At 36.0% G+C, this 16,157-nt stretch overlaps 1 protein-coding gene across 2 annotated transcripts in view; it reads right to left on the bottom strand.

The window, feature by feature from the left end:
• Positions 1-610: 610 nt before the first annotated feature.
• Positions 611-16,157, bottom strand: part of CABCOCO1 (ciliary associated calcium binding coiled-coil 1) — a 114,372-nt gene continuing 98,825 nt past the window's right edge. Inside the window, exons 6-8 of one of the 2 annotated variants that reach the window (XM_082719181.1) lie at positions 7,118-7,240; positions 6,586-6,726; positions 611-1,004 (exon numbers count right to left, since the gene is read on the bottom strand). In XM_082719181.1, coding sequence (XP_082575307.1) covers positions 930-1,004; positions 6,586-6,726; positions 7,118-7,240 — 339 coding nt within the window. In that variant the 3' untranslated portion in view covers positions 611-929. Of the gene's footprint in view, positions 1,005-6,585; positions 6,727-7,117; positions 7,241-15,283; positions 15,831-16,157 lie in introns of those variants that run through there. The other variant, XM_082719176.1, reaches the window with a different exon arrangement.

Genomic DNA, 16,157 nt, shown 5'->3' with positions numbered 1-16,157 from the left:
GTAATGCTCTCCATTCTCAGATACTCTAAAGTCTAAGAAATTTGGAAAGGATCTAGCTAGCTATTATTTTAATTTATCCAACCTGAAACAATCAGTTGGCAAATGGATATTTTTCTTCTAAAATCATATTTTACTAAGCATATTTAAGGGGCTTGAGGTGTTTTCAATCATTCTACTCCAATATAACAGTTAATTTTAAGAGCTCTGTGAGTTTGATTTGTATTTAAGATTTTTACAATCTATATATAGGTTGGTCTTTAATAACCATTTATACATTGCTTCTTTTTATATAGGTCATGTATTCTCCTGGGAGAGTAACAAGATTAGAAATAACAAATACAGTACAGAATAAATTAAAGTGCTTCAAACTGCATTATATAATTTCAGAAAATTGGCTTCACACTGAAATGTTTAAATAAGAAAACCAAGTGATTTAAGGGGAGAAAAAAACCCATAGTATATGCATTTTAATTACTATTGTTTAGCATGTTTTATCCTTGGCAGTGTCGTATCTGTTCACAGGGCTCCAGTAATGCGGCAGCTCACTGGGTCAATATGGATAAAATTATTATTATTTTTCCTTATTTAAAAAAGTTGGCTTCATTCTCCCTGAAGATGAATAGCATTTATTAGTCAAAATGTCAAAGGAGTATCGTAAAAGTAATTGTATTTTTATATATAATTCTCCAAACTCTTGTATACAAAATGTCCTTATTACTCTTAGTGCCATAAATTTGGAGGCTGTTATGGGACAGGAGATAGCAAAATGGGGGCCAATACTTTTCTAATTACTTCAGATAATAAAATGTGGATCTTGGTTTTCCTCTCCCAACAAAATGAAGGAGTTCGGCTGCTAAGTAGGGTCTATTATTCTGGCTGGTTGTGTTTGTTTCTGTGAAGTTTAGCATCGTTCTCCTTGTACTGGGTCCTCAGGCCTTTTTCAATTTTTCTATTCGTGCATTAAAGGCCTCTTCCTGTATTTGCAGCTTTTCGTTTATCTCGGTCTGTGAAGACAATCATAAAAAAGTGGTTATGATGGAGCTATCTTTTGCTGCACATTGTCTTTGTGGTTTTGACATACTATAGTGCCTAAAGACAGACATTATCCCTCACACACCTTCCTGTTTTGCAGACAGAGCCGTGTTTCAGCCTGTAGTGATGTGATAAACTTTATCATATTTCTGTGCACATTCCCGACGTATAGCATGGCTGCTGTGAACAGGAAGTGGTATTTGGACAGCCATTTTTCACATAGCCTTGTGTTGGGAGATAGGATAATTTATCTGTATTTTCAGACAGACTTTACCAATAAGCACCGAATCAGAATAACTGCTCTGGGCTCAGTGAGGGCGGCGGCGTGGCTCCCCCCAGCCCTGTGCCATGTTTTTGTCTCCTGTGTAATACCTTCTCAATGAGATCTCAGAAAGCTTCTGTTGTGAAATCACAACACAAATAATCTCACAATTAGAACAGTTTTCATAATTAAGAATATTCATCATACTTTATAACTCTTGGAATTATGCCACTTTGTGGTACAGTTTGGGTAGAAAAAAGTACGTGATTGCTGACAGGTTTGAGTGTTTGCTGCAGCTGTGATAGCATTTAGCCTCTGGCAGTGATATTCTGTGGGCTGACATTACTACCTGCACAATTCCAGAAATCCTTCCACATTATCTGAACATTAGTAGTCCCGGAAATGTCTTCCCTTTTTCATGACAGATAATAAAATTATGTATTGAGAAGCCAGTGGCGAGCGATGTGGCAAAACTGGTGTTTTGTTTAGGTGATTTAAGAAACGTTTACGACCATACGAGGAGTAGTTCATACACATAACTATTAATAAGCAATTTGAAGTTTAGAATGTTAACATCTATAACATAATTTGATGTCTTCGGGGTTACTGCATTTTGAGAAACTTCTGTTATTTCAATTTATACAGAATACATTTAAAAAATCAAATACTGTTTTGGGCTACATATAAATGTTCATTCTTCTTTATTTATTTATGAGTGTAACTGTAATAGATAGTTTTGAATTGTACACCCTGGTTACCTTATCGGATAAGATTTTGTTTCACTTTCATGGTAAGAATCAATATTTCTGAAAAGATCATTGATGTTAACAATTCTAGATCCTTATGTGAGTATCTGTCTTTTTGATTCAAGTTTTTTTTATTGTTATTATTATTATTTTTTAAAAGATTTTATTTATTTATTTGTCAGAGAGAGAGAGAGTGAGCACAGGCAGACAGAGTGGCAGAGGGAGAAGCAGGCTCCCCATGGAGCAAGGAGCCTGATACAGGACTGAATCCCAGGACGCTGGGATCATGACCTGAGCCAAAGGCAGCCGCTTAACCAACTGAGCCATCCAGGCATCCCTCATTGTTATTATTTTTAAAAAAGATTTATTTACTTTTGAAAGAGAGAGAGAGCATGCATGAGGTGGGCAGAGGGAGAAGGAGAGACTCTCAAGCAGACTCCCTGCTGAGTGCAGTCCTGACGTGGGGCTCTATCTCAGCAGCCTGAGATCATGACCTGGCCTGAAATCAAGAGTCAGACACCTAACCGACTGAGTCACCAAGGTGCCCCGATTCAAGTTTTATCAAGCCCTACCTGAGGCTCTGGCCTCTGGTTTCTCATTTTTTTTCCTTCTTCCTTTCTTGGTGGTTGGGTGAGGAGGCAAGGAAGAATGAACATGGGTATCCAGATTATAAAGGAACTCTGTCATTTTTCAGAAATCACTAATCCCCTCGGTCATGGTTTTAGTAGAGGTGGAAAGAGCACTGGTCTAGGAGATGGATTAATTTAGTTATGTAGCCTTGGATAAGTCACTTAGCCACCTTGGGTATTAGTTCTTACCTGAAAAATTAAGTAGTTAAAAATTAAGTATGTTAACATTACATGCTAACTTTTAAATTTGTAATTCCAACTCCTAATTTTCTGATATATTCACCAATGTTATATTTCAGTAGTATGACTGTGAAATATTTTTAAAATATGTTACTCCTGCTTCTTTCTGGTGTGCAACCTAATAGACGATATAGAAATTGAAATGGTTTGAAGAAACAATCTTGTCACAATTCCAAAGGATTGAGAAACATTACTCTAACTAAGCAGTTAATTAACTCTTCCCACTTTCAATTGATGTGTTCTATGTGTTCTATGTCTTATACTTTCATTTCTTTCAACTAAGGACACCAGCTTCTGTTTTACTGTGTCACCTGTGTTTGCACATTAACCCGGAGACCTCTCTGGTATTTCACCGAAACAAAAATCATTGACACAGGTGTGGGCTTGGGGGAGAAGGTTCGTGAGGATAAAGTCTGTGCCAAATAGCATTGTGTGCTGACATCTCAGATCTCTAGACCATGGTGATCAGTACTTCAGTTCAGGTACAACCAGCAGAGCCTGGATGAAAAGCCTCCTGCTCTGGTCAAGAACGAGGTTGTCATTAGTCTACCACATCTCCATGTTATTCTTCAAATGCTGCTGAGCAGATGATTAGCTATCCCACAATCACTAGCATAGGGAAAGTTTCTATTGCCTTTAAGGTAAGAATGGAAAACCTATGACCGGGATGCCTAGGTGGCTCAGTGGGTTAAAGCCTCTGCTTTCAGCTTGGGTCATGATCCCAGGGTCCTGGTATCAAGCCCCGCATCGGGCTCTCTGCTCATAGGGGAACCTACTTCCTCCTCTCTCTCTGCCTGCCTCTCTGCCTACTTGTGATCTCTGTCTGTCAAATAAATAAATAAAATCTTAAAAAAATAATAATAGTACAAGACCTAATAAAAAAAAAAAAAAGAAAGAAAGAAAACCTATGACCTGGTCTCAGTATCCTCTCACTGACCACTACCTTGAGGTGTTCTCCCATTCAGTTTTTCTAACCTGGAAGTTCAAGTTGACCTAAAAATACCTGAAGTCCCAAGATGGCAAACTTCCCTCAAGGTTTTTACATTATTTTGCCCTGTTGCTTGGACAGGGCCAACAGCCAACATTTAATGTAAGAATTTAGTGTTAGTATTCATATTTCTCTGAAACGTAATTCTTTAAATATATTAAAGTTTGTTCCATTGGGTATAATTTTTATTATACAACTCAGGGCCAAAATAATTTCATTTTGAATGTATCTTTAAAATTATAATACCTAAACTATATAAGCTTAAAATGTTTGCTCTATTCAGTATAATTTTAATTAACATCTCAGGGCCAAGATAACTTCATTCTTAATAAATCTCTAGAACTATAAAGTGCGTCAATGGGAAAGTAAGTGGATTAACATAAAAAATTTAAAGATTCACACTACATTCTCTGAAATTTCTGAATTATAAAAAGTGAAAATGCCTGAAACCACACTGGAGAAGGAGCTTTAAAAAAACTGGATTCAAAACATGAATTCTCTACTGCTGTTTCCTCCAAAAATTATAATAACAACATGGCTCTTAAATAAAGGAGAAAAAAAAGCTATTGGAAAATTGAAAACATCTTGCAAATATTAATTCATTAACTGTTCCTACAGCCAGTCAGCATGTTCTTACCCTGACCACTGACATGTGGCTACCTTTGAACAGGACCGTTGCAATTTTAAGAGCGAGCAACATTGGAACTCAGGGTTTAGAAGGGGAAAATAACCTACCTATCTAAAACAGGGGAAAAATTTTAGGTAGGCAGAGAGTAATTAAACTTGGGACTTGACCAAGACACAAGGGTAAACACTGAAATCGTGCCACACCACTGGAGTATTAAATTCCAAAGTAGTCTGGTTGTGATATTAGAGGTTGTGTGGTTTTTGTGGATAACACTGGGATTAGAACTAGAATCCAGGTCACAGCTCCCATTCGGGGCCTTTCAACAGTTTCTGACTCTGGAAATGCTGGATAAATGATTTAGTCTTTCCATGTCTATCATTTTCCAATTTACTTATCAGGGAAGTGCCTGACTCTTACTCATGTAGTTTACCAGGACTGTTGAGAGAAAAGACATAAAAGGGTTTGCTATATCTTGAGACATTGTATAAATCCACATCACCAAGCCATTTTACTGAAAAATCAGCAGTAATTTGGCCCAGATTAATGTCCATGAATCCACTTAAAATGGAAAGGATTGTGGCACCTAAAAGATCTGCTCCCACCACCTCTGGTCTAAGTCCTTTCTATGCCTAATTGCATTTAGATGAACCAGTTAATGAACTTCCAGGGCCAGGAAGGTTGGCTTCAGGCCAAAGAGACAATAACACACGCATACAGTAATCATATTCTTTCTGTTATAGAGTAGTGGTATAAGTGTTGCAAACTCTAACAGTTAAAAAAAAAATTCAATGAACAGTTAAAAATATACTGCTCACTACATGGAACATGGCCTTGGTAAAGATGTTTTCAATTTTGGGAGCCTGCAAACAATTCTATTACTGTCTAGTAGTTCCTCAGCAATAATTTCAGAGCTGCAGGATGGCAAAGGAGCCCAGGGCCATGATTATACATAAACTATATTTAGATGAAATGCTATCAAATCTAAAAAGGAGATATGTTCTGAACTCAGTTTAATTCAACTGCACTCTGCCCTTCCACACAGTAACCAGTTATTACATTCATGGGATTGTTAACAATAAAGCTTTGTGTAAAACGTGTTCTACCACTATTTCTGGTAAACACTAAACACCCCTTATTAAGCTGAGGACTTTGGCTGATTCTGTTCGTATCAAATCATTAAATGTTCATGTAAATAGTGCATTAACGTTTGATGATTAGACAAGTAACAAGGTATGCTTATGCCAAGCCAATCTTTTGCTCTCTCTAAATTAGTTGTTAATATGATGTGCTTTTCATATATCATCTCATGTTCAGATAACAATTAAATCCCTCCCTGAGATGCATTAATATTTTAACCATGTAGTATGTTGTTCTATTGATTCATGGTCATTTCTACAAGAAATCATAAATCTTCTTAAGATATCCAACTCACTTATTTAACCATTTTGCCTGAAAAATGATGTTAAATCTTTGTGTTCAGGTAAAGATGGGTTTTTGTTTTGTTTGGACAGGAAAAAAAGATTAAACATAAAGTTAAACTGATTGGTCCGTGAGCTACCGGGATAGCTGTCCCATCCCCATTTCCATGCAGCCTTTGGTGAACATGGCTTAGCTACTAATGGTACTTAAAAATGAACAAACTACCTGACAGGGAGTTCAAGGATTTTTAGGCCTCTTCTTACAAATTTGGTGAGAAGACTTACCTAAGAACCATGGTTGAAATTCCACGTTCGTTCTCGGTTTACTCTTGTATGAGCCATGTTTAGAGTGTGACAGGCATGGAGTCTTTACTGTGTGACCTTTTGGGTTCTGATGATGGGGGATTTTGGAAACTGGCAACACACCCCACCACTAGGTGTTGTTGGTGAATCTGTTTTGTGATCTTATTGAGTCTCCGATGACTCAACTGTGAATTACGTGGAGATGTGAAATTGAAGTCCTCCATCCTAAGGATCACTCTTGCTGGCAGAGTGTGGGTAGTGTTTACAGACATTAAAGCTCAGGCTGGCTAATTAACCAGTAATAATAAAGTAAGTGAGCACACTATCAAGGGTGAGTACCTGAAAGCCAATTACAATATCATCTGTGACTTGATCCAACACTGCTTTTATATCCTTGATGGTGAAACCCATTAAAGGATCCACGACGAAAGTGTTGGCTTCTGATTTAGATTCCTCAGGGCCTTGTTCTTGATCCAATCCCTGGAATATTAAAAGGAAAGCACACTTAAGTGACTTCTGGAACATTCGGTGATTTATATGTGCCCTCAGTCCTCTCCTGGGTGCTTTTCTACAAGGAACGATGTCAATCTGGAAGAAGATTTTGATTGGATGTTATCCTGCATTTCTCATGGACAGATCAAGTCATGGGGCTGCTAATCAGTGCTTCCTTTGAGGAAAGTGAAGGTAGAGAGATTAAAATTGCTGAGCCATTCTCAGCTGGCCCACCAGCTAGTCAACCCTAAAAGAAATGTTTATATTGAGCTGGGAAAAATCAGAAGGAAAGACAACGGAAGAGCATTTTTTTTTTTCTCCTGCCCATAGAGAATATAATGCTGAAACAAGGTGAATTAAGAGACAGAAGGAAGCCTACCTTCATTTCTGTATCCAGTTTTGGGGGTGTCTCTATGAATGTTGAATAAATATCAAATGAGATTCCTTCTTCTAGAGGATCTGGGAAGAGACCACCTGAAGGCTTGACCACCTCTAACACTTGCTGGAGGGGAAGAAAAGAGCTGTATTATGAAAAAGCTTTTGGTGACTAACCACAATTTCGGCCAGTTCATTCATCTCTCTCTATATATTGTAATGAATATATAGTATATAATACATAGCACATATTACATAACATACATCATATACCTATTATCAATTAAACTAATTAAAATTATATAATACATAATTATGATTAATGTAACATAAAATTTTTACATGAGTATGCATATGTTTATACATAGTTCCAAGTCTATTATCTTTTAAATGCTATCTCCTCTGAATTCTTGACACCACTGCCCTCTTAGTTCTCTGTTGCTTTTTGTTCTCTGTATCTCTGTATCTGATAATTAGCATTTTATTCTTCTCACTGTCTTATTCTCTTTCTATACTATGTGGCTTAGGACTCCATTTTATACTGCCTTGATCTTTAATTTTTTTTTGATCTTTAATTGTTTTATGCATCAGTGTCCCCTCCTGTTTCCTTCAAGCTCTCTGAAGTTAGAGACCATGCTTTAGATCCTTTGTATACCTTCTCCAGTTCTGGCAGAGGTTGGGCGCTTGAAATATTTACCAACAGCCTAATGGTGATCAACGTTACTCAGCAGAGTGTGGCCATTCTTGGGGGCAGTGGCAAAGTGACCACCGAGAACTTGGTGATGAGGACAATAAAGGCTCTGAAGGTTAATGCATAACGTCAGTACACTATGAATCAGAGAGGAGATCTGCAAAACCAACCGAAAACACAGAGGGCAAGGCGAGACCTCACCAGGAGCACTTCAGAATTGTGTAGCAAGTGGGCAAAACTGATGGAGGGCAATGGTAGGTCAAAACTGGAAATGAAGAAATAGGAGTCAAGAAGTCAACTTAAGTGGTGTCCATCCCACCATGACTTGGAGGTGAGAAAGAGAGGAAGGTACTGATGATGGCAAACATCTGAATCATTTAATTCCTTTTGTTAAAATTCTGATTCTAACAATTCAACATTTTGATCGTAATTTGACTTCCCATCTCCACTGATCTATGAAGAAGTGCCGAGCTCAGTGCTTTGATCGTCATGCCCTATTAAACTCCTCACTGTATATCAGTACGTTGATGTTCTCGTTTATACAGTGAGCTTGCTTTTGAGGCCTAGAGGTGAAGCTACCCACCATGTGCTGACAAAGACAAACCATGAACATACATGTTTAAAGACAAAAGTCTGGAAATGCATAAAGCCACCAGCTAATTACTATCCTCCAGGACCTGGAAAAACTGGAAATCATCATCCATTCATTTCTAACTTCTCCACAATATTTCTTTTCTTTGTTATTTTTGATTAATTATTTTTATTAACATGCAATCTATTATTTGCCCCAGGGGTACAGGTCTGTGAATCGTCAGGCTTACACACTTCACAGCATTCACCATAGCACATACCCTCCCCACTGTCCATAACCCAACCTCTTCTCCGCAATATTTCAAGTTAACTTTCATGTGATCATGTATAACTTACAGGTTGTAATGTTTCAAAATGATCGAAACATTATGAATATTAATAATTGGATATTTGTAATATTTTTTATTTAGATAGGTTTGGGAATGTCCTAAAAACTTAAGCTAATGCTTGGTCATCCCAATGTATTTCATATTGATTTCATATTATTAACTTTAATTCGATTTTATAGAAAGTTGCTGCTTAGTAAATCTAGAGAAAGACTGAAGTGTTAGATAGAAGTTAATAGTCAAGGCAATTTGGAAACCAAGAGATTAAATGGTTGACTTAAGGTCAAATCATCACCGAGGGCCCAGGCTGGGAGTTAAACCCTGCTGTGCTGACTTCTCAGCCTGTGCAGTTTTCAGTATCCATATCATCATGTTGCTGTACTTGGAAATTATTGATTATTATTAATCACTTAATCTCTATTCTGTTAGGTGAAATCATTCCAGATTATTTTTCTTAAACTGACGAAACATTAATAGAAACATAAAAAATATACAACAATCCTTTTCTTTCATCATGTTCACAAGTCATCTTTTCCCCTAAATGAGACATGCAAACATTTTCTTCTTCCCACAAAATTATTTGTGTCTTTTTTTCATCCTCCCACACCTTATATTGCTCTTTATTTTACCAAGCTTGGAAAATGAAACAGCTAAATATAATTTAGTGTTCTTTGCAACATTATCAGTAAAATAAATAAGCTGCACATGGGAATCCAGAGACAAGGGTGGATGATGAAGCATTTAATGAGTGGTGCACATGCTCACAGAGGGTGAGGAATGGGAATTTGGGGGAAGTGGTGGCGAGTCAGCCATTGGAAAGCAGAGAGCAAGGAACCCAGTAGGGTTTGCTGCTTTTACTGTATGCCCAGAAAAGGAAAGCATGAGCAAACCTTCAAGGTAAAATATTTCTTTTATTGAAGCAGAATTTTATTTTGCTGCTCTTGCCAAATCTGTCTTGCAGCTCTGCTTTTCTACACACAGGCTAGGACTTTCTGCGAATTTTTTCTGACCCTCTCGTGGAAGTTCTCAGCAGATCACCTCTGCATCCTGGTGGTAACAGATCCCCCCTCCCCCCTCATGCCTTTTCTTCCATCAGATGGTACACATAAGTGCAAGAGACACACTTGTGGGCAAGTTTCCTCCCTCACACCTCTGTGGCCCGCATTTCTTTACGAGGCTCATCTGAACTACTTGCCAATTACCCGGTTTTCCTGGTCTTTGGCAGTGTGTGTGCGTGTGTGTGTATCGGGCACATACTTGGGAACTTGGGCCACTTCCAGCCCTACGTTTTTATTTAATTAATTAATTAATTATTTTTTTTTGGTGGAGTGGAACTCCTGTTTATCTCAAGAACCTCTTTTGCTTGATTTTTATGAATATATCTCATAACTCATACAGCTATTCATTTGATTTAATTGCTGCACAAAAACTTGTGGTGAGAATTTCTTCAGAGTGTTTTGCATACTATCAGTGAACCAAATCATAGCCACATTTTTCTCTTTCACAAAGAGTTACATTTGGCTTTGTTACTAAGATACTACAAAGGAAAGAAATGCCCCAGTTTTAGATGGGGGTAAATATAATGTCACCTCAATAATAAGAAGACATACTATCAAATATATAGTTTGAAATAAACCTAGTGCCAGAAGCATCATAGTGATTTTCCCCCATCAAGAAGTCTTTTTAAAAAATAAGTTTAAGGAAAATTAGAATCAATAATTGTGGTGAGAGCAGAGAGCTAGCAAATATGTTTAAATGAAACCGTCTGATGCAATACTTTCTTAAAAAAATACAATTAGGCCTTTGTATTTTTTTTTTTAACAAAACCTCATGTTTTACAACATCACTGGTTCTGTAATAAAATCTATTTAAAACAGAAAGACATGGTCAGCTTTATTAAGTTAGATTTTCTGAAAGAACGTTATAATTTCCTCAAGTCTATGAATAGTTGAGGCAAATTAAATAAAGCTAGTTTTATAACTATTTTTATACATTCCTGTAGCATTGTAATTGTCTCATATTTTTTTCCTCAAAAGTCTAATATGTTACCTCTTAAACCTAGGAAAATAAAAACAGAAAAAGGCTCAAGTATGTTTATTAAAAAAACGCTCCTATTTGGTACCCTGATTTAGCAAGCACCCTTTCTTCTCCTCTAAGAGAATAGCACCCATAATCTTCAGAGCAGGAAACAAAGGAAAAGATTTTAAGTGACTTGCCTGAGGCCTAATGCTGAGATTAAAAATCAGGAGTTTCTGATTATACACATACATCCATTTGGCCAAATGATTGGTTTTGCTTGACTTTCAAATACCCTCTAAATATTACTTTGAATGTAAAGCAATAAATGTGTTTCTCTTGCCATTTTTGAATGCTTGCACACAAATGGATATAATAAAAACAATCATGTTGTTCCATGTGAATGCCATTTATATTTTTTCTGATAATGAGCAGACCATTTGAACCAAGGTGAGTACATTAAAAGTTCTAATAAAGAAGAGAATAGATTTCTAAACAGAATAATGGACTGTTAAGTGAACATACAATAAATAACATCTACAGATGTGGTCGCTAGAAAATTAGTTTTGCATAACTTACCAATATACATTTCCCCCAGATGTTATCTGTTACATGAAAATTAACTTAAGTTAGCTATATTGTTCATTACGTGCACACTGCATTAGTGTTATTTAAGATGGTCTACAATCTGAGCTTTAGTTGACTTGTGCTATGGTATTTAAAGAATATCAAGTAAATGGCTTTTTGGCATAATTTAATACTCGTAAGTACAAAATTTCATCACTGAAACATTATGTAGGTTTTAAAAAATCCAAGATCTTTACTTTACAAGCCAAATGAAATCACTAGAATACTTTTAAGATTTTACATATTCAATATGAAATGGACATCTATCATGGGAATAAGTGATAGGAATTTTGAGTCCTCCTGGAACTAAGTACAGGGTCAGTGTAGGTTTAAAGAATGCTTATAGGAATTAGAATCTGCTCCAGATTTTATTGTGTCTGAGAAGTATAAAAATTGTATCTGAAAATTGTGTTACTACATGCTTTCTTTTTCTATTTTATGTGTTCGTGTTAATGATAGTGCGAAGTCTGGCTTACTGTTTTTGTTATCCTTTTTTTTTTAATGCTTTTGTTTATTGTTACTTATTTTTTATTTTTCTTTGAAAAAAAGTGTGGGTGGATTTGTGGATAGTGGTTGTACTGATAAAATCCACGATCAAGGTGGCAATTACTAAATTATTAAATCCAATTATTAAAATATTTAAGATATTAAAAATGCCATTAAAATGACAACTCTCCACTGTTTTGAACAGCAGAAAGCAAGATAAATCTGTTAAACCTTTTTGGAGCGATAGAAATACGTACAAAAAACTGGTATGCTTTAAAAAGACATTTGTTTCAAATTGTCAGATGATGACTTCATATGTAAATCAAAACTTACTACAAAATGTCAAAGTTTCAAAAAGCAAACTTTATTACAAACATTTCCCAATACTAAGGAAAAAAGGCAAAAAAAATTCCTGTAATGTTTTAACTATTTTCTCCCCTTGAAAAAAGGCATTACTCATTTGCAAGTCTAATGAAGAGGTACATGTGTGGTTCTGGAAATTTTTAACAAAAATTGTAACCCATTGCCCACAATATACCACACAAAAAGTAACAACATATGAGTGCCACCTGCAAAATGCAATAAACTCTGGCAATGTCATACTGAGGCCATAAATTTAAAATCAAAAGAGAGGAAATTCAAAAGCTCAGATTATCAGAGAAACTTCAATTAATCCATTTCTAAAGTGTTTTCTTTTGTGTTCAGGCCATTACAAACTTCTTAATATACCCCATAAATGTAGAATATCAATTCTGCTACAAGAGTCCTCCTCCCCTTTGCATTTTTGACTTGGAAATAAATTTGCAAATGCAGCACATTAATTTTCTTTCCTGTGCTTAATATGCAGTATTTACATTTTGAAAAGGTTCAAAATGTTGCCAGGCTTCTGCAGGGTATGAATAGACATCTAATAGCAACTTCTATTTTTATCCACAACACACTGGCAGTTTGAACATCTATAACTTAACAGAGCTTTGAGACCATCAGATCCACACGCTGATCACCTCAACAGTGACCAGTGACCCACGAAAAGTTAGGACAGGAAATGAAGACTCCCCATTCCAGATGAAGTGGCAAGACCACAGTAAACCAAATTGTAGCCCGGCTAGGACACTTGAGTTAACACCTTGTGCCCATTTTTATTTAGATCTTTTGTTATAACTTGGGCTTGACAAATTTTTTTTTTTTAAAGTGAAATAACTAAAGAAACTGATTCCAGAGTATTTGAGACATCTCTAGTATTTCCAAGCGTAGTTCTGCTTAAGGCCAACATTACAATTCGAAAAGAAATCTGAGTACTCCTATCTTAATGACCTCAGACAAGAAAATCCTCTCTAATGAATTTGGGAAAAAAAAAAAAGTACCTTCTTGTAGTGTAAATGCAATTTAAAAGGAAAAGATGTTTTGATCTGGTTCTGGTGTAAACATTTCCTGAGGGATTGAACAGTTCTTCAGATACCCAGATATTTTCTAAAGATGGCAATAATCTGGAGGATAGACCACTGAATTATAGGCTTTAGACTTGGCTCTGTTCCTAATTGTGTGATGCCAAGAAAATCCCTAGGCCTCAGTTTGTTTATCTGTAAGAGTAGGATAATGATAATTGCTACCTGGCTACTTCATTGAATTGTTTCAAGCACAAATTAAATAATGTGGATGAAAATTCTGGGAGTTCTTCAAAGGGAAAGTATTATTAAACCCAAAGGTGTATTATTATTATTATTTATAATTACTGTTATTATTGAAAGGATCATCTTTCTAATGCTAGCACTGGAAGAAAGAGTAGAGTAGCCATATTGAGAATATCGGTCCATGGTATTTCTGTATGAAATAATTAACATTGCCCCAAGAGTCCAGCTAATGGAGAAGAGTTTGTTAATAAGAACATGCTGTCACCCTGTTTCCATATAGTTACAGCCTTTAAATTACCAAATATGTATTCAATGCCACCTTATTTGAAGAGTTCCTCGGACCCAAATAACTTTTCTCTGGAGACCTAGATAGCATAACATAGTTAGTTGTTCTGTGACATGATCGAGACTAAGGCAAACCACCTATTTAGAAAAGGAGATGTTTACATCTAACTTTCAAAATTAGAAAAACGGCCTCTTCACCCTTCCCCATCCAATGTATCACTCTTTTCACCTTTCGTTTTTCAGCATCCAGTGTGGCCCATGGTTGTCCAAACTGAGTTCACGCCCAAAAGATTTCCTTTAACAGATGTCATCAAAGGTGAGGACTTAGGGCCTATTGGACACATTTTTTAGAATGTCCTTTTTGTGAAAATTGGAACACCGGACCTCTTCAAACTGCTAAGTTCAACATTGTACTTTTGATTCTTAGATTGACCTTATCTTGCAACTTCCTTAGGGTGAGAGAGGGAATGTATGGTTGGTTCTATTATAAATAATTGGAAAATAACTAACAAAAAGCCACTCAGAGTGTATTTGTTTAGCTAACTAAGTTACACTCTGAAAGGGATATCCCTGAACTCAGTGTAGAGTATTTCAAACAGTTCTCATCATGGATAAATGTGTTTTAGCTTCATCCGGGCATTCTATTTAAAGCTTGATGGTTTTTAATATTTAAAATTGAGGAAATACTCTAAATCATCTCCTGTTTCAAGAATTAAGTATCAGGATCTGTAAATTAGTCAGCATGATAAAGACCAGTTATGCAATTATATTTGCTGCTTTGAGAAGCTGGTTTTGAATTTTCAAATATAAATTTAAAAAATTGATCTTATTTATGTTTCATTCTAATTATATCTTATGATAGGTTCCATGAAGATGAAATTAGTTCATGGGCTTTATATTTGAGAATACTCTTTTTGAACAAGTACCTGGAATTTGCAGAAAATAATCTGAGACAGTAAGTCATAATGATTAGAAGAGAAACTACAATAAATGAAGGAACCCTAAGTCTTTGGTTCTAGTTTTTCTCTTTTCATGGACTTCCTGTTATTCTCACAGCTTAAATTACCTGAGTAAGAGGAGGCTGAAACTATTTGGATAAAGCTATCCATGTAATTTACTTAACTTCAAAGCATACCAATTGACTTGCACTTCGGTCCTGAAGTCATCATCCGTTGGAAGTTAAAAAAAAAAAAAAAAAAAAGTAAAACAAAAAAACCCCTCCAAAACAAACAAAAAATTTCTTAAAACTATATTGAAATTAATTTCATTTAGAAATAAAAAGCTTTTTTTTTTTTTAAGGCTAAACCAGAATGTTTGTAGAGTGCTATGAAGTCTTCAGAAAAGTCAACATAGTATTATTATTCCTGACCTCTTAGACCCAAGATGTCTATTTTAAGTAATCTGACATTAAAAATGTGCTGACAAATATAGATTAAAAAACAACACAGGAAGTTGTAAATCAGTTGGTAACCCTTAGCATCAAGGAAATAAGAGACCACGAAAATGTAGTCATTTACTTTAGTCAACCTCAACTTTAATTTTTAAATAAAGAAAATTCGCAGAAGGCATGATGTTTACATTCGGGATATTTTATTCATAGTTTGTGTGTTTCCTTTTTCTCCAGTGGGCTCATAAATTATTACAAGGAAACATGTCACAGTTATAAATATTTCCCCCTCAGCCTAACTCCCTCCACCATCCCTCCCCCAGCCCTCCTTTTAAAAAATCTCCACTAACTGGTTCTTTAAGTGCAGTAGTCATTCTTCTTTGATCAGCAGGGCAGGATTTTCTTGCTTGGGAGAAAACTGCTGTTGATTACTCTTGTGTGCCTGGCGTTCTGGAAACTGGGCTCTTTCAGAAAGCACCCAGGTCCTTCCTTCTATGCCGTGCAGCCCATTATTATATACATGGGGGTGTCATTATTTCTATAACTTAAAAAGAGTCTTGTCTTTCCTTCCCAGGAACAGCTCTAGGTCCTCTAGGTTTCTGAGGCTTTTCATGGAATCTGAATTCTTGGAAATTACAAAACTGGTTTTGTGGACAATGACACACAGCAGTAGACTTCTGCAAAACAAAACAAAACAAAACAAAACAAAACAAACCCCTTTCACCTTTCACCTATAATCTGTTAAAAATAAATTGAAATCATGGCAAATCTGAAAAATTTAGGTGGTATCTGTATTTCAGATTTGAATGTTTTAGAAATCTGGTTCCCCTTCTCCCCCCCTTAAATGTGTAGTCAGAGTCCTGGATTGACTCTGCCACTCAGTAGAGAGTATCTCTGGAACATGTTTTCTTTATTTGTAGAATCAGGGGGTTAAGCTAGGTCTTCTCTAGTTCAGTTACAGATGCTATTTCCTACATTACTAAATTTCAAGTAGGCTTTTCTCT

The sequence above is a fragment of the Mustela nivalis genome, assembly GCF_964662115.1.
Source record: "Mustela nivalis genome assembly, chromosome: 2".
NCBI classification, from domain to species: Eukaryota; Metazoa; Chordata; class Mammalia; order Carnivora; family Mustelidae; genus Mustela; species Mustela nivalis.
Note: the sequence above shows the minus strand (reverse complement) of the source record. Positions and strands in the feature narration are given on the sequence as shown.